At 47.8% G+C, this 20924-nt stretch overlaps 1 protein-coding gene across 5 annotated transcripts in view; it reads right to left on the minus strand.

The window, feature by feature from the left end:
* KIAA1210 (KIAA1210 ortholog) overlaps nucleotides 1-20924 on the minus strand; it is a 608938-nt gene that overhangs the window by 194574 nt on the left and 393440 nt on the right. For all 5 annotated transcript variants that reach the window (XM_078688678.1, XM_078688680.1, XM_078688682.1 and 2 more), the window contains one exon: nucleotides 16816-16945. In XM_078688678.1, the coding sequence (XP_078544804.1) occupies nucleotides 16816-16945 (130 nt within the window). The remainder of the gene's footprint in view (nucleotides 1-16815; nucleotides 16946-20924) is intronic.

A 20924-nucleotide genomic window follows, 5' to 3' on the forward strand; every position in this document is an offset into this window, starting at 1 on the left:
TAGTTTTCAAAAATGTATAGGTTTGCTAGGTTTCCCTAGGTGCTGGCAGAGCTACGGCGCAAAAACAAAAGGTAGTCTTTTTGTCCGAATCGTGCTAAATTTCACTGGGAAATTGAGGTGCGACCATGCTGCGTTTTGCGCTGTTTCATGTCGCAGCCACTATGTCTACCCATGCAAGTGAGGTACCATTTTTTTCGGGAGACCTGGGGGCACGCTGGGTGGGTGGAAATTTGTTGATCCACGCAGATTCCAGAACTTTCCACCACAGAAATGTGAGGAAAATGTGTTTTTTTGGTCAAATTTTTATGTTTGTAAGGGATTCTGGGTAACAAAACCTGGGGGTAGGCAGACGAGTCACCCCATCCTGAATTGCCCTGGGTGTCTAGTTTTCAGAAATGTATAGGTTTGCTAGGTTTCCCTAGTTGCTGGCAGAGCTACGGCGTAAAAACAAAAGGTAGTCTTTTTGTCCGAATCGTGCTAAATTTCACTGGGAAATTGAGGTGCGACCATGCTGCGTTTTGCGCTGTTTCATGTCGCAGCCACTATGCCTACCCACGCAAGTGAGGTACCATTTTTTTCGGGAGACCTGGGGGCACACTGGGTGCATGGAAATTTGTTGATCCACGCAGATTCCAGAACTTTCCACCACAGAAATGTGAGGAAAATGTGTTTTTTTGGTCAAATTTTTTTGTTTGAAAGGGATTCTGGGTAACAAAACCTGGGGGTAGGCAGACGAGTCAGCCCATCCTGAATTGCCCTGGGTGTCTAGTTTTCAGAAATGTATAGGTTTGCTAGTTTTCCCTAGGTGCTGGCAGAGCTACGGCGTAAAAACAAAAGGTAGTCTTTTTGTCCGCATCGTGCTAAATTTCACTGGGAAATTGAGGTGCAACCATGCTGCGTTTTGCGCGGTTTGATGTCGCACCTACTATGCCTACCCACGCAAGTGAGGTACCATTTTTTTCGAGAGACCTGGGGGCACGCTGGGTGGGTGGAAATTTGTTGATCCACGCAGATTCCAGAACTTTCCACCACAGAAATGTGAGGAAAATGTGTTTTTTGGGTCAAATTTTTATGTTTGTAAGGGATTCTGGGTAACAAAACCTGGGGGTAGGCAGACGAGTCACCCCATCCTGAATTGCCCTGGGTGTCTAGTTTTCAGAAATGTATAGGTTTGCTAGGTTTCCCTAGGTGCTGGCAGAGCTACGGCGCAAAAACAAAAGGTAGTCTTTTTGTCCGAATCGTGCAAAATTTCACTGGGAAATTGAGGTGCGACCATGCTGCGTTCTGCGCTGTTTCATGTCGCAGCCACTATGCCTACCCACGCAAGTGGGGTACCATTTTTTTCGGGAGACCTGGGGGCACACTGGGTGGATGGAAATTTGTTGATCCACGCAGATTCCAGAACTTTCCACCACAGAAATGTGAGGAAAATGTGTTTTTTTGGTCAAATTTTTTTGTTTGAAAGGGATTCTGGGTAACAAAACCTGGGGGTAGGCAGACGAGTCACCCCATCCTGAATTGCCCTGGGTGTCTAGTTTTCAGAAATGTATAGGTTTGCTAGGTTTCCCTAGGTGCTGGCTGAGCTACGGCGTAAAAACAAAAGGTAGTCTTTTTGTCCGAATCGTGCTAAATTTCACTGGGAAATTGAGATGCGACCATGCTGCGTTTTGCGCGGTTTCATGTCGCAGCCACTATGCCTACCCACGCAAGTGAGGTACCATTTTTTTCGGGAGACCTAGGGGCACGCTGGGTGGGTGGAAATTTGTTGATCCACGCAGATTCCAGAACTTTCCACCACAGAAATGTGAGGAAAATGTGTTTTTTTGGTCAAATATTTATGTTTGCAAGGGATTCTGGGTAACAAAACCTGGGGGTAGGCAGACGAGTCACCCCATCCTGAATTGCCCTGGGTGTCTAGTTTTCAAAAATGTATAGGTTTGCTAGGTTTCCCTAGGTGCTGGTTGAGCTACGGCTCAAAAACAAAAGGTAGTCTCTTTGTCCAAAGAGCTTAAGATTTCACTGGGAAATTGAGGAGCGACCACGTTGCATTTTGTGCCGTTTCCCGTCGTAGGCACAAGGCCGACCCACACAAGTGAGGTACCATTTTTTTCGGGAGACCTGGGGGCACGCTGGGTGGGTGGAAATTTGTTGATCCACGCAGATTCCAGAACTTTCCACCACAGAAATGTGAGGAAAATGTGTTTTTTTTGTCAAAATCTGAGCTTTGCAAGGGATCCTGGGTAACAAAACCTGGTGGTAGGCAGTCGATTCATCCCATCCTGAATTCCCCTGGGTGTCTACTTTTCAAAAATGTATAGGTTTGCTAGGTTTCCCTAGGTGCCGGAAGAACTAGGGTGCAAAAACTACAGGTAGGCACTTTGCCAAAAAAGGGTCAATTTGTAACTGCAAAATTTAGGTGTGACCACGTTGCATTTTGCGCCGTTTCCTGTCGCAGGCACAAGGCCGACCCACACAAGTGAGGTACCATTTTTATCGGGACACTTGGGGTAATTCAGATTTGTAAATCAACTGTTATTACCAATTGAGCTTTCTTGCATTTCTCCCTTTGAATGAAAGATATTGTGTAGAAAAAAAAACTTTATGAAAAATGACCAATAATTCTCATGCTAGTATGAGTATTCCCAACTTTGAAAATGTGCAATTATATACTGTTTCTGAACTCTATAATTTGTACACAATTCATACATACATAGGTGTCTTTCATACAGATTATTCCATGTGTACATTTTCCAAGACAAAGTGCACTATACCCAGTAAATGAAAAAATACCATTGCAAGTTGCTGCTCAGTTTTTGGATCTGGGTTCGTCGGGTTCTTGGTGAAACTACAAGTCCCATATATCCCCACAACCAGGAAGGTCTAACGGATGGAACGGTATATTGCTTTCCAAGAGCTGTCAAAATTAGAGAAAGTTATAGGTGAAAACGTTGAGACAAAAGGCCGTTGTTTTCAACAAATTTTCAAATATTCCAATATCTAACTGTTAGTTTCTATAACGAAACCTTCATGGATTTAGACAAATGACCCCTTTCTGAATTCAGAATTTTGTCTATTTTTCGGAAATGTAAAGCTTTCCAGGATCCATTATTGCTTTCAAACTCATTTCTACCATTAACTGGAAGGAGGTGGAAAGCTCTAAAAATAGCAAAAATAGGCTATGTCCCAGAAAAATGCCAAAACTGAGTGAAAAATTTCGGTTCTCTGACAAAACACTGTCATTCCCTAAAAGCTGAGAAAATGGAGAATTCAGCCCCACAAACCCTTTTTTGATACCATATTCAGGGAAAAAGCCAGAGGCTTTCATTTGCAGCCCGTTTTTCCCATTTTTCTGAAAAAAACAAAAAAAAACACTATATTTTGGTTAATTTCTGGGACCCCTCCAAGGGAATCCACAAACCCTGGGCGCCTTTAGAATCCCCATGATGTTGGAAGAAAAGGACGCAAATTTGGCGCGGATCCCTTATGTGGTCAAAAAGTTACAAGGGCCTAAGCGCGCACTACCCCAAAACACCAAAAAAAGCCTTAGCACAGGAGGGGGAAAAGGCCTAGCAGCGAAGGGGTTAAGAGGCAATAACTTGGGTATCGTCTGCATCTGAACTCAATGGACTTCACCATATCTGCTTGTTGGCTAACATAAATGTTGAGGAGGGTGGGGCCTAGCGATCACCATTGGGGGACTCCATGTTCCAATGCTCCTAATGAGGATGAAAAAGGGAGGATATCTCTTGAAAAGAAAGATCACTTAAAAAGGAAGCGAACCAAGTGAAGTCCTTACCACGAACCCCAATTTCATAGAGTCGCCATATAATCAACTCATGAGATACTGTGTTGAAGTAGGCACTCATGTCTGAAAAAATAAGTGCAGATGAACTACCTTCATCTACAGCACTACGTAGAGTTTCCGTCACCATCAGGAGAGCGGATGGTGTGGGGGTCCAAAATCATTCTTCAAAATGTCTAAAACTTTGTTCTGCTCTAAGAAAGTTGTGAGGAGGTTGATTACATGTTTCTCTACTACTTTAGATAGAAAAGGTAGCAAAGAGATAGGTTGGTAGTTTTCTGGCTAAGCACCACTGAGAGGCGGTTTCTTAAAGAGAGGGATGACACAGACGTGTTTCCATGCCGTAGGCACCACTCCCGAAGTCAAAAAAAGATTAGCAAGCTTTACTTCACAAGTAAGTTAGTATTTAATTGTTTAAAGTAACAAACTTAATAGTATCTATTTCATACGCAGAAAGAATTGCGAGGTGCAAATTAAAAAATATAGTCTTAATACATTTATTGTCCAAGCACAAATTGGCCAACACGTGTTTCACAATAAAAATTGCTTCCGCAGGGCCTATTTAACAGTTCCAGTAGTCCTTTAGCCACTATCAGGATGCCACACTGTTTCAAGAGAGTGAGTTAACACCCAGACTGTGAAGCCATCGCATTGTTTTACAGTAAAGCCTTTAAGAGGAGAAAAAACTTGATAGGGAACGATCCATGAAGATTAAGTGTTGGTTATTACAATTGCCATCACACAGCAGACTTAAGACATGCATGAAAGTAAGTGCACAGAGCAAATATAATAAGGACATTAGATCTGTGGAGGAAATGGCCAATGGTAATAGTACTCCCTTTACTTCATTCCTTATGTGTTTGCATCCCAACTGCAGTATCTCTAGATATGTACAAATTGTACATCAGCCTAAGATTGGCTCCACAATAGAGTGGCAATATGTACATGTGATAATGTGAATATGATTACTGGAATTCTGTTCTGTGAAGTTATGAATGTTACCCAGGAGGAACCTGAAGGCTCTGTGACAGAAAGTTAGATACATGGCAACTCGGTTACTTCTTTATAGTATTATTTCCCATTACATGCAGATGACTACCCTGTACTATACTGACAAAAATGAAAGGTGTTCCAATACATGTTAAAATTAGCAGCATTTGCTTCCTATACAACATATGCGCAGACAGCAGCTGGCATACATTCTTCCCACATGATCAGTTATCACATTAGTAAGCCTATTTATATGAGTTTGAGTTTAAAAAGTTTTATATAGCGCTCTTTCACCAGCGGTTTCATGGCGCTGTAACTAGCAGAACTCCACAAGGGACAAAGGGAGGAGGACAGGTGACCGGAGACTAAATAAAGATTTTGCTGAAAAGATAGGTTTTAAGTTTCTTTCGGAACTGGGAATATGGAGTTAGGATCTGAGCTCTAAGGGTAATGAATTCCAGAGAGCTGGGGCAAGGGTCGCAAATTTTGAACCCTCCCACTTTTTCCGGCGAAATCGGGGGACTGTCAACAGAAATTGGGAAGAAGATCAGAGCTCCCTGGCTGGAAGGTAAGGGATAATCTCCGAGGAAATGAAAGCAGGGGCCGTGCCCAGTCGAGCCTGGTAGGTGATAGTCGCAAGCTTGAATTGGACACGTTCCCGGACCGGGAGCCAATGTAAAGTTTTCAGGAGGGGAGTGACATGTGAGGATTTGGGAAGGTTAAAGACCAACCGAGCCGGCTGGTTTTGAATCATCTGCAACCGCCTGAGACTATATGCAGGTATACCTGCATATAGGGCGTTGCCATAATCCAGGCGGGAGATGACCATCGCAAGGACGATCAGCTTCAAGGCCTCGAAGGTGAAAAATCGAGAGACCTTGCGGATGGTACGGAGAGAAAGAAAGAAAGAAGAAACCACAGAACTAACCTGGGAGTGAAGGGTAAGGTGAGAGTTGAGTTTAATACCTAGGGTCTTGACAGAGGAGGAGGGGACCGGAGGGAGACCAAGGGAAGGGGGCCAAAAAAGTGAAGACCAGGGACTGGAGCAACCACCCGTCAACACCAACTCGGTCTTATCGGGGTTGAGTTTCAGGTGGTTTAAATCCATCCAGTCCCGGATAAAAATCATAATAGACTGGAAATTAGAAATAGAAGCAGGAGAAGAAGATAGGTTGAAAACAAGTTGGAGGTCATCCGCATAGTTATATACGGAGACCTCCATTTGTTGTAAAGAAAAAATGAGGGGAGAAATGTAAAGATTGAACAGAAGAGGTGAAAGGGAGGAACCTTGGGGGACCCCGCACTGGACCTTCCGGAAGTCCGCAGAGAAGTCGCCCAGGCGAACTGCCTGGGTGCGGTCCCTCAGGAAGGAGGATAACCATACCAGGGCCGTGCCTCCGATCCCCGCCGCCGCGACACGGGAAAGTAAGATGGTATGATCCACCGTGTCAAAGGCGGCAGAGAGATCGAGGAGGACCAATGCCTGGGATTGATTGGTATCCCTCCCCTCCCTGAGGTTGTCAAGGACCGAAAGGACTACGGACTCCGTAGAGTGTGCGGGGCGAAAGCCAGCCTGACGGGAAGCCAATACCCCATTCTCTTCCACAAAGGTGCTCAGAGACCTGGTGACATGGCGCTCGAGCACCTTGGCCAAAAATGGTAGGAGAGAAATGGGGCGATAGTTGGCTGGGATGGAAGGGTCCGCGCCAGGCTTCTTTGAAGTCAGCTATTATTTTACCTATTTTAAAGGGTTGGGGACAACACCCTGAGAAAGGGAAGGGGAGGATCGGGGCAAGAGGTGTTAATGTGACGAAGTATGTGAGCGGGACAGGTATCAAGGGGAGAGCCAGATTTTACGAGGGGAATTAATGATGTAAAGGATTCCTTGGTCAGGAGAGGGAGAGAATTTAGTTGTCCTTGCGGAGGAGGGCACTGAGGGTCAACAAAAGACGGGGAAGGTGAAGGGATGTTGGCTTTGATAGCGGCGATTTTATCAATGAAAAACCTATTCAAAGAGTGACAGAGGGCCTGGGAGGGGAAGGGCTTGAGGGAGGTGCGATCTGAAAAGGCTAGGTTCTGAACAATCGAGAAGATTTCCTTTGATTGGTTCTCGGCTGTGAGGATCTTGGAGGAGAAATAGGCTGTTTTAGCGACAAGATAGCATTCTTATATTGGGCTAATAGAGTAGTGAAGTCAGCTCTTAGGGTGGGACAATAGTTTCTCCTCCAGGCCCTCTCAGCACGGCGTACCGATAATTTGATGGTTTTAAGGTCATCGGTAAACCACAAATTGGCATCTTTCTCCCGCTTGGAAGTCAATCGCTTCAAAGGGGCAATGGACTCACTGGCTGAGGAGAGCCATTGTTCAATGATGTTGGCCTGAGCCAAGGTGGAATGACCGTGTAAGGCAGGGTAGGAAGCACTTAAAAGGACAGACAAGTTCGCCGGGTCAACTCTACTCCACGAGCGGACCCAGAAATTTTTAGGAAGGGGGACCCTAGGAGTAGAACTAATAGGGAGAACAAAATAAATCAAGTGGTGATCAGACCAAGTGCAGGGAAAAATAGAGAGGGAGTCAACAGGGCAGTTCAAGGACCAAATCTGGTCCAAGATATGCCCCTTGACGTGAGTAGGGGAGGATACGTGGGCAACACAATTAAGAGATAGAAGTGTGTCTGAGAACTCTCTTGAAGATAAACACTCTGCTGGGTCAGAGGGCCAGAAGTTGAAATCACCCAGTAGTAACACAGAAGAGTTATTAACAGAGAGGGTGGCTAGCACCTCCTGGAAATCAGGGAGAAAGCGTAGAGGTGACTGGGGAGGACGATAAATGAGAACACAGGTGAGAGGGGGGGATATAGACGTGGTGCGGATGGCAAGATACTCGGTGGTGGCGATGTCGGGGAGAGAGAGCAGTTGAAATGGAAGATCAGCGCGAGCAATGACTGCTACGCCACCCCCCGTTCTGCCAGATGAACGATCCGCTCGAAAGGCATAGTAAGGGGCGGGCAGAGTGGCTAGCAAAGTAGGTAGAGAGTCATCACAGAACCATGTCTCGGTTAAGAAGAGAAGATCCGGAGATCTAACAGCACTGATAGTTCATGTGAGTGAGCCACCGTCGATCTGGTATTCAAATAATAAGCCTTGAGGGTTTTAACTGGAACTGCGATGGCATCCTCTTTGGGGGGAGGAGCAGGGATGAGAGAGGCTAATGAACAAGAGCAGTGAGAAGCAGAGGATAAATCAAACAGGGATATACGTGAGTGTGTCGAGGGAGATAGAACCCACGGACCCTGTAGTCTGTGAAGTTGGGAAGAAGTGTAGGAAATACTATGGGCAGGGTGATGTGCCCCTAGCCCCGGTCGGCCGCGGACGGGCACAGACGGGCTTAACTTAGGCGCAACTTCGGCGCGCCTTCGTCGCGCCCGCTGCGCCGTCGGTAAGGGGAAGTGATTATATAGGGACACATGCGAGGGGAGTTTCGAATAGGGCGTGGCAGGGGGTGGAGGAGCCAGAGGACTGCACGCCCAGCCCAGACCCGCCCAAGGTGTGATGGCCGCCCGTCCCACTCCCCACGCGAGGCAAGGAGGGGGCGATCTGCGGAGGCGGTCTGGGTCGTGATAGCAGGCGAAGGGGCAGCCAAAGAATAACTAAGCGCTGGTTCCTGGGTGCTAAGCGTTGTGCACTGAGCAGGTAGGCACAAGTCTTTAAAATGTCAACAGGAGGAGTAAAAAGAACACCGTTGCTCCCGGCGAAGCCTCGGCAGATCTGCAGTCAGTGCAGGTGATCAGCTGTAAGCCCTTTAAGCAGTTTGCCAGGGGGGGGAGGAGCCAGAGGACTGCACGCCCAGCCCAGACCCGCCCAAGGTGTGATGGCCGCCCGTCCCACTCCCCACGCGAGGCAAGGAGGGGGCGATCAGCGGAGGCGGTCTGGGTCGTGATAGAAGGCGAAGGGGCAGCCAAAGAATAAGTAAGCGCTGGTTCCTGGGCGCTAAGCGTTGTGCACTGAGCAGGTAGGCACAAGTCTTTAAAATGTCAACACTTCTCTTCAATGGAAGACCATGACGGTGTAGGCAAAAGAAAGAACTCCAATATAGGAGTAACTAATCACTATATAGGAAACACCAATAAACTCCAATGATCTATCAAGAAGAAATTAGAAATGAAGGAGGTGGAGAAAGGCAAAACTGGGCAACCAATGTCTATGTATACAGGTTCTACAAGACATCTGACCTAAAAAGGTGTGGCATTGTTTCCAATGGTGTTCAAGAGTAGTTCCTGGGACATTTTGTGAAGTATCCCATGCAGCTGCTTTCCAAATATCTGATGGCATTTGCCTGGTGAGCACACCAGAATCTACCATGGCTCTAGTAGAGAGAACAAGGATCTTGGTCAAGCAATACAATAATGTGAAATATGGATTAGTCAGATGACACTATTGGTTATAAAGGTCTCTTTGTGCACATTACCTCCACTGTGTGTGATGACAACATAGTCGCAGGAGCAACATTTCTTTTTCCAGTCAAGGATTTATTAACGACTATTTAATGTTAATGTCATGTTACAGCTTCTCTGCAACCTCCCCGTTGATGTTTATAGTACGGCTGGGTAATTGTGGCCCAATGATGAGGTCTTTGGATTTGAAATACACTGGTACTCATATCATCCGGACATCCAAAATTGTAAGAAAAATAAATGAGGTTACAGTAATTACATATGTTGAAGAAATCTATAACACTGTAGGGATACTTTTTTTTATCAAAGTCATGTTTGTACAATAAAATGTGACTTCTAATAAGCACAAAGAGATTTATATGCTTGAAGTCACTAGAACAATCTTTCATGCTGCTGTTAGACCTGACATTCTTCGCCTAGTTTCCCGACTTTTTGCCTCTGCCTCCTGTATTTTTGACACTGTGCTGGAATTCGTTTTTTTGCTGGTTTAAATGCTTTGGGCACTTTGCTACTGCTGATCAGTGCCAAAGTGCAAGTGCTCCCTGGTTAAATTATTATTGTGATTGGTTATCCATGCTTGGCATATTTGTTTTACCAGTAGGTCCCTAGTAAAGTACACTGAGTGTGCCAGGGCTGGTGATTCAAATGATACTAGTGGGCCTGCGGCACTGATTGTGCCACCCACATGAGTAGCCTAAAAATGGTATCTCAGGCCTGCCACTGCAGTGCCTGTGTCTAGTTTTTTAACAGCCATGTTGTCTTGGCCAGTGTACACATTTGCCAGGCCAGACCCTTCCCTTTTTTTACACATTGGACACCCCTACGGCAGGCCCAAGGTACCCCCCTGGGCAGGGTGCAGTGTAGGTGAAAGGTGGGACATGTACTAGTGTGGGTAACATGTCCTGATAGTGAAATACTGTCAATTTCGTTTTTCAGTATTGAAAGGCTATCTCACACATAGGATAGATTGGGGAATGCTATGTAACATGTTTACCTACATATCTTCCCATAGCAGCAAGATAGAAAGTTGGAATCTGGTATCCCTGAACTCAGAATTTAATAACACATCTTTTAGGGAGGATGGTTTTTAAATTCTAAGTTTGGAAATAGCACTTTTAGAAAGTGGCTATTTTCTTGTTCAATTTTTCTGTCTGCCTGTTTGTGGATTGACTGTCTGGTTTGTGTGTTACAGGAGTGGGGTTGCTCCAGGAGGCTGGGAGAGTCAGCACTAGGCTGAATACACCTATCTGCATGTAGAGCGGTGGGAGAAGTAGCACCTGGGTCTGACTAGGGCTGTGCCTGCCTTCCACAATACTGATTCCACCTCCTGCGGTGCGTCTGATGGCCCTGGCCCACACTAACAAAGGAAGAAGATGTGCACTGGCAAAGTGCACCCAGGACTCGTTTGGACTGGGTCAAGGTTCCTCACACATGAAGAACAAATACTTTTGGGGTATAAATATTTGAGCTGAAACCCCTAAGCTTTAGATTAGGAAAAACTTTATGATCAAGAAATAACCCCTGCCAAAGAATACTGAGGAAAAGTGCTGCCATTGCGGTGTGTCTGGGAGCTGACCTGCAGTTGCTGTTATTGCTGAGGAAGAGGACTAAGGGACTTTCTGCTGTGTGCTGTGTCCCCCTTGCTTGAAGAGGAACTGTGCTGTGTGCTTTGCCCCCTCTGAAGTGTACCTGTCTCCAAGGGTATGAAAAGAGCTGGCCTCCTGTTGAAAACTCAGGGATACAAAAGTTTGGCCAAGGATTTCTACAACTCCCCCTACATCGTGCTCCACTGTCCCTGCTGTCTATGGGACTATTTGTGTGCCCCCAGGACGTCATTGGTGCCGCTGTGAAGCCCGGCATGCTGGGCCGGTATCACTTCACCACCGGCCCCCGATTGCCAGAATTGCTGTCTGTTTACTTGAGCTTCACTGCCGCATCTCTAGCTGTGTGCCCGCGGCTGGGTCCATTGAGGAGAGGAGCCGCGATAACACTTTGCCGACATTCACCGCCGCTGGTTCGGAGTCCGTAGACATCGCCGAGCCGCGCTGGGATTGGTCCCAGCGTCGAGGGTTACCCCGCAACAAGGAGACTCGTCCAGACGGAGCCGCGCTGTGTCCCGCAGAAGCGCAAGGCGTCTCCTAGCACCAGGGCTTCCCCACTCTCCTAGACGAGAGCAGAGCTGCGCCCGAGGTCAGGGAGTGCCACTAAGGAAGAAGATGCCTCACCGGAGAACAATGCAGACTGCACAGCCCCCTTCTTGATCTCAGGTAGCCGGCTCCGATTCATGAACGGAGCTTGCGCCCAGGGAAGATGTGATTGAGTGCGCTGCCAGCGGGCCGCATCGGGGATGTTACAAACAGTATCGGCTGGCGCGCACTCGCACATTAAAGAGGGGTGATTAATTGAAGTTAAACCAAACTAATAAGCATCATTTGGTCATACTTGCAAGCACGGTGCGAAGGATTACTGCAATTCATTTTTTAACGAAGTGACATTTGATCACGCTTGCAAGCACGTTACAGAGGAGTACCGCAATTAATTTTTAAAGTGAACTTTAACCAAAGAACATTACTAGAGAGAGATTTTTTTTGTATGTTGGATTTCTGTCGTTATTGGTCTTGCCTAACCAGATGGAGAGATTGATATTTTCATAAATACCTGTGTGGTGTCCATTTGTGGTGTTTCACTAAGTTACTGTGGGTGTTGGTGCAAATACTTTACGCCTTGCCTTGGGGATAAGCCTGTCTGCTCATGCCAAGCTACCAAGGGGGTGAGCAGGGGTTATCAACAGTGTGTATCCCCCTTACCCTGACTAGATGTAAGGGTCCCTATTTGGACAAAGGTACATACCTCTGCCAACTAGAGACCCCCAGATCTAACAGCTTCCAATAGATTTCTTGGGTGGGGCAGAAGACTGACCACGTAGACCCGCTCTGGAGAGGAAGCTGGCTAACTCGAGGCCCAACTAGAGGGATTCCAGAGCTGGGACATGATCGGAATTGAATTATTGGGTGACATCTGGTCGGGCAGCCACATGGGCTCCTTCGCAGATATGCAACCCCTCTTTCAGCTTTCCCCCAAACAGTTTCATAGATATCTACAGGTTAGGCACATACTTGGGCGACACTCAGCTGATCAGGTGGAGATGCTGGAGTACAGTCCCTTGGAGGCCTGATTGTTGGTGGGCACTTTGGGTATGAGAGGGATTTCTCAATTGCATTACGATTTGGTCAATTCGCTATCTCAGCTCAGGTCAGACTGGTGCAGTTACAGTACTTATACCTCACATGCAAGACACCCCCTTCAACTCTGGCACAATGGCCTTTGACCAGACCCTAACTGCCCTAGGTGCTCCGCCCCTAAAGCAGACTTATTTCACATGGTGTGGAGTTGCCCGCAGATGAATCATTACTGGTCCTGGCTACGGCATACGCTTTCCAGGGTCCTCGGTGCAGCCATCACACTCGCCCCCAAGATAAACCGACGGCTGTTGGGTCTAATGACACTGGTGGCCATGAGAGACACTGCAAAGAACTGGAAATTTTCCCAGACCCCCAGTCTGCAGTTCTGGAGATCCGGTATGCCAAACAAGAATAGACAATCTATGTTGCATGGGGTTGTCCTCAGAAATTAGAATGTGGGACACCCCCGCGCCGCACGGCCACCAGCTGCTGCGTGTGCCCCCCTGCTGTGCCCTCTGCCTCGCTGCCAGCTGACCCTGCTGTCGCTGCTCTGCTCTGTTTTTTCTATCATTTGTGCTTGTTTTCTCCCTCGTTTTTTGCCCGCGTTTAGTGTTGTGTTGTTTTGCCCATCCTTTGTGCCTGTTTCTCGTAGTTCTGCCCGTGTTAGCGTGCCACTGATTGTCTTCTGTGCCTGATTTCCCTCGTATTCGCTGCCCGCTGTCCTTCGTGGTTCCCGCCTTCCGCCCCCCGCTTCCCGCCACCACCGCCGACCCCGCCCCTTTTTTCCTTCTGTTCCCTCCCCGCTCCCGCCTCCCAGCTGCTCCGCCCACCCGCGCACTTCGCCTCAAATGGCGACCGTGCGAACGCGCAGCGTTGACACGCAGCGGGCGCGCCGATTGTGCGCCGAAGGCGCGCCAAAGGTAAGCCCGTCTGCGCCCGTCCGCGACCGGATCGCGACCAGCGCCAGGACCCCTGGCCCCCACCGACGGAAGCCGACCCGACGAACCTACAACGCCGCCGATCTCATCGCACTCAACACCGGCCGCATCCCAGAATGTCATCGAGCCGCCCCGAAGCACACCCACGGACCCTTCAGCTGCCACGCCTGCAAGTTCACCTGCATCCGGACTCACCCTGCACCAGCACTCGCCAAGCCGAACATCAGCAGCAACCACCTGAAGTGCATCCTGCTCAACACCCGCTCCGTCCACAGACACGCCGTAGAAATCTGGAACCTCCTCGACACCACCGCCCCTGACGTTGCCTTCCTCACCGAGACCTGGATGAACGCCTCCTCTGCCCCAGACATCGCCATCGCCATTCCGGAGGGCTACAAGATCATCCGGAGGGACCGCGTCAACCAGACAGGAGGGGGCATCGCCATCATCCACAGAGACACCATCCGCATCACGACCAACACCGACGACACCCTAACCACCGCTGAACACCTGCACTTCCAGATCCACACCAACCCGAGGACCACCCTCAGAGGCACCCTGATCTACCGACCCCCGGGTCCACGCACACGATTCAGCGAGGACATCGCCGACTTAGTCAGCCCACATGCCCTCCCCTCCGCCGACTACATCCTCCTGGGGGACCTCAACTTCCACCTGGAGAACAACAGCGACCGCAACACCATCACCCTGCTCGACAACCTCGCCAACCTGGGACTCAAGCAATTGGTGACCACCCCCACCCACCTCGCCGGACACACACTCGACGCCGTCTTCTCATCCAGCAAAGACGTCACCTTCACCCACGCAACAGGGCTCCACTGGACGGACCACAGCTGCGTCCACTTCAGCTTCAGAAGAACGACGAGCCACCACCACCAGCAACAGGTTGCCCGAAGAAGCTGGAACAAGATCACAGCCGACCAACTCACCGCTTCCCTGAGTCAGCACCCCCCCACCAGCTCAGCGAACCCCAACCAGGCCGCCGACACCCTCACGAAGTGGATCAGCAACTGCGCGGACGAACTCGCCCCACTGAGAACCCCGCCCAGCAGACCCGGCTGCAGAAAAACACCATGGTTCACCGACGAACTCAAGAGCTCCAAGAAGAACTGTCGAGCCCTCGAGAAAGTCTGGAGAAGGGAACCAACGACGGACAACATGACCACCCTCAAGCTCGCCACCCGAAAACACCACCAACTGATTCGCGCCACCAAGAAAAACACATACAAGGACCGGCTGGACAATAACGCACACAACTGCAAGGAACTCTTCAACATCGTGAAAGAGCTCTCCAACCCAAACGCCGGAAACAATGACATCACCCCGTCGCAAGACCTCTGCAACTCCCTCGCCTCCTACTTCCACAACAAGATCGCGGACATACACAACAGCTTCAGCAACCAACCAACGCAAGCCACAACCGCAACAACGCCACCCACCACCACCCTCCGCACCTGGACTCCGATCAGCACCGAAGACACCATCCGCACTATGAACTCCATCCATTCCGGATCTCCGACTGACCCCTGCCCTCACCACGTCTTCAACAAGGCCGACGCTGTCATCGCACCCCACCTGCGGGACATCATCAACACCTCCTTCGACACCGCCACCTTCCCTGAGAGCTGGAAGCACGCCGAACTCAGCGCTCTTCTCAAGAAACCCACAGCAGACCCCACCGACCTCAAGAACTACCGTCCCATCTCGCTCCTCCCGTTCCCGGCCAAAGTCATCGAGAAGACAGTCAACAAACAGCTGGCCGCCTTCCTCGAGACGAATGGATCCCTCGACCCCTCACAGTCTGGCTTCCGAGCGAACCACAGCACCGAGACCGCCCTCATCGCTGCCACCGATGACATACGAACTCTGATGGACAACGGAGAAACAGCGGCCCTCATCCTCCTGGACCTCTCCGCGGCTTTCGACACCGTCTGCCACCGCACCCTAGTACAGCGCCTCGGCAACATCGGAATCCAGGACAAGGCACTGGAATGGATCACCTCCTTCCTCGACGGAAGAACACAGAGAGTCCGCCTACCACCGTACAAGTCAGAGGCCACCAAAGTCATCTGCGGCGTCCCTCAAGGATCCTCACTGAGCCCAACCCTCTTCAACGTCTACATGAGCCCCCTCGCGGCCATCGCACGCCAACACAACCTCAACATAATCTCCTACGCCGACGACACCCAGCTGATCCTCTCCCTGACCAACGACCCCGCCACCGCCAGAGCCAACCTGCACGAAGGGATGAGAGAGGTAGCCGAATGGATGACGACCAGCCGCCTGAAGCTGAACTCGGACAAGACGGAGGTCCTCATCCTGGGCTCCTCGCCCTCCGCATGGGACGACTCCTGGTGGCCCCCCGCCCTGGGCACCGCACCCAAACCGACGGACCACGCACGCAACCTGGGCTTCATCCTGGACCCCTCCCTCTCCATGACCAGACAAGTTAACGCCGTCTCCTCGTCTTGCTTCAACATCCTGCGCATGCTACGGAAGATCTTCCGGTGGATCCCCACCGAGACGAGGAAGACGGTCACCCAGGCCCTCGTCACCAGCCGACTGGACTACGGCAACGCCCTCTACGCCGGAACCACCGCCAAGCTCCAGAAGAGACTCCAGCGGATCCAGAACGCATCGGCCAGACTCATCCTCGACATCCCCCGTCGCAGCCACATCTCCGGACACCTGAGAGATCTGCATTGGCTCCCGGTCAGCAAGAGAATCACCTTCCGTCTCCTCACCCACGCGCACAAAGCCCTACACGACCAAGGCCCGAGCTACCTCAACAACCGGATCAACTTCTACACCCCCAAGCGCCTCCTCAGATCAACCAGCCACGCCCTCGCCGCCGTCCCCCGCATCCGAAGAGCGACAACAGGAGGAAGGTCCTTCTCCTACCTGGCCGCCAAGACCTGGAACTCACTCCCAACCGACCTGCGCCTGACCCAAGACCACCTCTCCTTCAGGAAGAAGCTGAAGACCTGGCTGTTCGAGCAGTAACGGCACCCCCCCCCCACCCCAGCGCCTTGAGACCCTACGGGTGAGTAGTGCGCTCTATAAATGACCTGATTGATTGATTGATTGATTGATTGATTGATTGACATGGCGCAAATGGTGGGATTACTATGGCTTGTCCTCCAGGTCAGAGACTGCACTTGTTGATTATTCTGTTTCTCAGTGATTGTTGAACGGTAGGGTGGTGGGGACTGTTTGGAATGCAATGCCTTTTGTTGTTCCCTTTGTCTTTTTAAAAACAAATAAAATGTGTTTATAAAATAATCACAAAGAGAACAAGGACACATCTGTGTCTTGTTGCTAAATATATTCACTGAGGTGGAAGCACACGTTGGAAAGGATGTATAGCCCCTCATGCTATGTTAGTATCACACATCTTTCAACAACTGTACAGAATAAATGTTCTCGTACCTGCAAAGCTTTCACCTTCCCGGTTGTGGTTTCCTGTGATAATCTGTCACCAGTTGTATTTTCCGAGACAGGTTCAGAAATAAACACACTATCATGTGACAAGGCCTTGTTGCCCATACATCGCTTTGATCTATAATATAAAAATGTTGGCATCGTCAAAAACTTTTCAGGACTATAGACTGTTTCCCTCGTTCAATCAAAAATGCATTGACATGTTCTAAGGATAGGCTATTTCTAGGAAACTCCAACATTACACGTTAAACAACAACACTAGTAAAAAGACATTTGGTAGACAGATCTGTGGGTTTTAGTATAAAGGATCAATTATAGATTTTTTTTTCATACAAAAGTTTAATTGTGCAGCAAAAAACAAACGTTACCATAGTACAATGCAATAATTACGTTTTAAGATGACCATTCACAAGCCAAGAAGAGTTATCTATTTCTTTACCTTTATTAAGAACCAGGAGGGTTGTGTGTTGCTCCTTAGGTCCACCTCGATGTACACAAAACCTAAATTGAAAACCTTTAACAGCTTGTTAGTACTAGTGAGTCTCTCCACTGACCAAGCTAGAAATTGTAATAATTAACAACGTGCAAATATTTGGCAGCTGACATTCTTCGTCTTATGTTTGATTTATTGGAAGATAAACTTAAGATGTCAATCTGGTACACAGTTGGCACCTGGGTACAGAACTTGGAGGAGATAAACCGAGCAGCTGGAAGAAGACCACCCGCTTTAGATAATCATAACTTTTTTTAAATTCCTTTTTTTTAGATTTTATTCTAAATAGGTCTGGTCACATCTCACTTATTACTTATTTGTTTCATTCTGCTTTCACTATTGTGAGAATTCCTCAAACTACATCTGACCTTAACTTTGGGCAAAGAATGTATGTTTTTTGAGAGGTGGGGGGAAGTGCATGCACCATCACCCCGGATAGAGGGAACATATTCTCAGGTGAAATCTCTGGTGTCACACATTTTCATTTTTGGTTCTGAACCACTACACATTTCACACTAGTCCTGAGTTATTACTTATCAGCGAATTAGGAACAACTCTCCTTCTTTCCATGATTGAGTATTCCCCTCTTGGCAAAGGCATTTTGTTTTCAGTTTTGCACTGTCTCCGGCTTCCAGGTGGTGTTTATTTTTGAGTGCTCTGTCACCTGTGCATGCTTGTTAATTTTCCTATCACTTGGCATACCTTCACCTGCCAATAGTCACGAGGGGGGTCCTTTCATTCTTTGGGGCAATGGCCTTGTAGCAATGCTCGTGTTTGCAACATCCACAGTGGTGGAGAGTCTAGTTTTTGGTATCCTCCTTACAATGGATGCTCCTGCCTTGAAAACTGTTTGCATTCAGTATGTGGCATGTGTCAGCAGAGTACACCCCAACAGATGATGTTCAGACAGTAGAAGTACACAAGCTTAACAAGCATTGGCAAAACCGATAGGTCTTGCCTTAGTGACCTTTTGGTTTTGCCAATGCTTTTTTAGAAGCTATGCCGCTCTGGCAAAAAGAAGAGAAAAAATTAGACATTGCACGCTGTGTGTATGAATGCGCAGGTTTCATAACTTGGAACTTATGATCTCTGCATTAGTTGCCGTGGTTAGTGCAGACTTGTTTCATATTTGGTCAATGTCAGCCATTAATAGATTTTATATCTTTAATCAAAATTGATACATTGTATGAGCAGCATAAGCAGGCATTCATGGACATTAGCTAATACTAATTCACGAGTACAATCTTGGATTATGGCAGAATCCTGTGCTATAATGCAAGGTGTTTTGTTCCTTGAAGCAACCCTGCTCGTCTTTTCCACATGGGTATGGGTACAAGGGTTTATACAGGTTTATTTTTGGTACATGGAGGCTAACATTTTTGATCCTTCGTCGAGGTGCGTATCATGAGGTAAATGTATGTGGTTCACAATAGACTTGTTTTCTGTGCAAGGGTGTGGCCGTAATGTGGTCAAATTGCCAGCATGAAAGGGTTGCTACAGAGCCACAGCAGCAGTGGTAGTGCCCACCCAGAGGGGTGGAGAAGAGAATGCAATCTATGGAGGAACAGGACATCATGCGTACAAATAACACGTGTGGCTGTGCAGCTCAGAAGTGCAACACAGCTGGTGAGTAGGAGCAGAGGGTCTTCTCAAATGAAGTAGGTCTGTCTACTATATTATTTCTACGAGGGTGTTGCAGAGCTTAAATGGGTCTCATTACACCATTTTCCATGCTCTGTTAGGAGGTTGATCATGTTGAGGCAGGCCAAGGCTTATTAGGTAGGTTTTTTTAATTTCATTTCGCCAGAAGATCATAATATCTGCCCTTACAAGCTTACACTCCATTCTCATTGTAGCTGAACATCACATCTCTCCACACAAGGCAAACGTTACCTAAAACAGATCATCATAGTCTTTGTACAGTCAATTCTACTGAGTAGAGCAGCAAACCTTCTCCTATAACGAATGAAATTTACCAGAACGCCCTACTTGTCGAAGCCAAATAAACATTGCATAAGGTGAACATAATACACCTTCTTCAAAAGTAAGCATTGATTTAGCTAAACATCATCCACATGTTTTTAAGAGCCTATGTTACTGTAGGTGAACCGATTCCGCTCAGCATACACGGTCAGTCAAGTCAAGTCAGTGACCGTTAAGCAGATGGTCATTTGTCCTACTTTACTCAACATAGGGCATGTGAACAGAGTACTAAGAATTCTAAGTTAAAAGCACTTGGGGTAAAATAAACCCATCTGCTCATCTCGCTGTCTCAGTCTCCAAGTTTCCAAATCATGCGGCAGTCTTAGCGTGGTGCATTTACTGAGGCAGTCCCTAAGACGGCCTAGCCCGAGTAAACGAATAACACTTGGCAGAGTTATAATTATAACTGTCAGCTGTTCGTGAGCGGATCCCTCAGGGGACCTGCGTATATTTATCCCAAACGCCATTCTGTTGAGATATATATATACAAAACCTGCATCATTTCAGTTCTACCTTGCTCCTACACCATTGTAATACCAAACGGTGTTGTATTGCTTTTAGAATTCTGTTAGTGGAACTATGATAGTATGCTTTTTAAATAGTGTGAACATCTCTAGGTTCCACGGATAAGTTACTGCTGACCCGGGCTGTCGCTAATAAAGGACCTTATGCCTTACAATTTGTGGATGTACCTTACTCCATTCCGAAAGAAGTAGTAATTCCATTCCAAAAGAAGTGTTTTTTTTTGTTTGGTTTTTATCCCTTTGGGTGGTTAGCTTTCCTGATTGACGTCATTTCTATTGGAAACTTCTCTGAACAACGCTCTGTTAGAATCCGACAGGCTGGTTCAAATAAACAAGAGGAACCTTCCAACTTTTGACAATTGCTTTGTGTGCTTCTCAGAACTGGCCGCTTATCCAGCACGTGGCAACTCTCATAAAAACGAATGCAATTGAACAAGATACAGTGCTCAAAAAACACTTTTTATAAGAAGTTGTTCGAGTAGGTATGCATCTTTAAAAAATTTGTCATACGCATATTATATGATGTGCTATTTAAGGGTTATGTTACAGCCTTGTAAATGGAGCATAAAAGGGGCAAAGATTAATATACATTCCTTTTTCCTAGAAAAATGCTCTCATTTTCAATTCCACCAAAAGCCAAGTATCATGCTCCCTCCAAGACACAGCTTGACATTCTGTCTTTGAATGCATAGCAAATATGACAAGATAAGAACAAGATTCAAAAGCAAGTCCGAGGAAGAATACAGTAAACACGGTTCAGGCAACAGGAGGGACTAACTGAATCTAGAGAGCCTACAGCAAATACAGTCAGCAAATAGAAGGCCAGAAAATATGAGGTACAAAGCCAACGGTAATCAATAGGCGGAATGCATTGTTACGTCAACTTTCTGAAAGTCCTCAAGAGGTCTTTAAAAAACCAGATAGCTGAGCGGTCTGGAAGGCTGCGACCTAAATAGGACTTGTGGGGTTCTGTACTGACACTTGGAAGGGTGATAGAAGGTGGGGCACAAAAGAGTACCAAGTGTGCCAAACACTGGAAATACTTTGGCCAGAATTAAACGAGGATAACTTGGGAAGGTCCCAATGTGCAGGAAGAG

Source organism: Lissotriton helveticus, chromosome 4_1, assembly GCF_964261635.1.
Source record: "Lissotriton helveticus chromosome 4_1, aLisHel1.1, whole genome shotgun sequence".
NCBI lineage: Eukaryota > Metazoa > Chordata > Amphibia > Caudata > Salamandridae > Lissotriton > Lissotriton helveticus.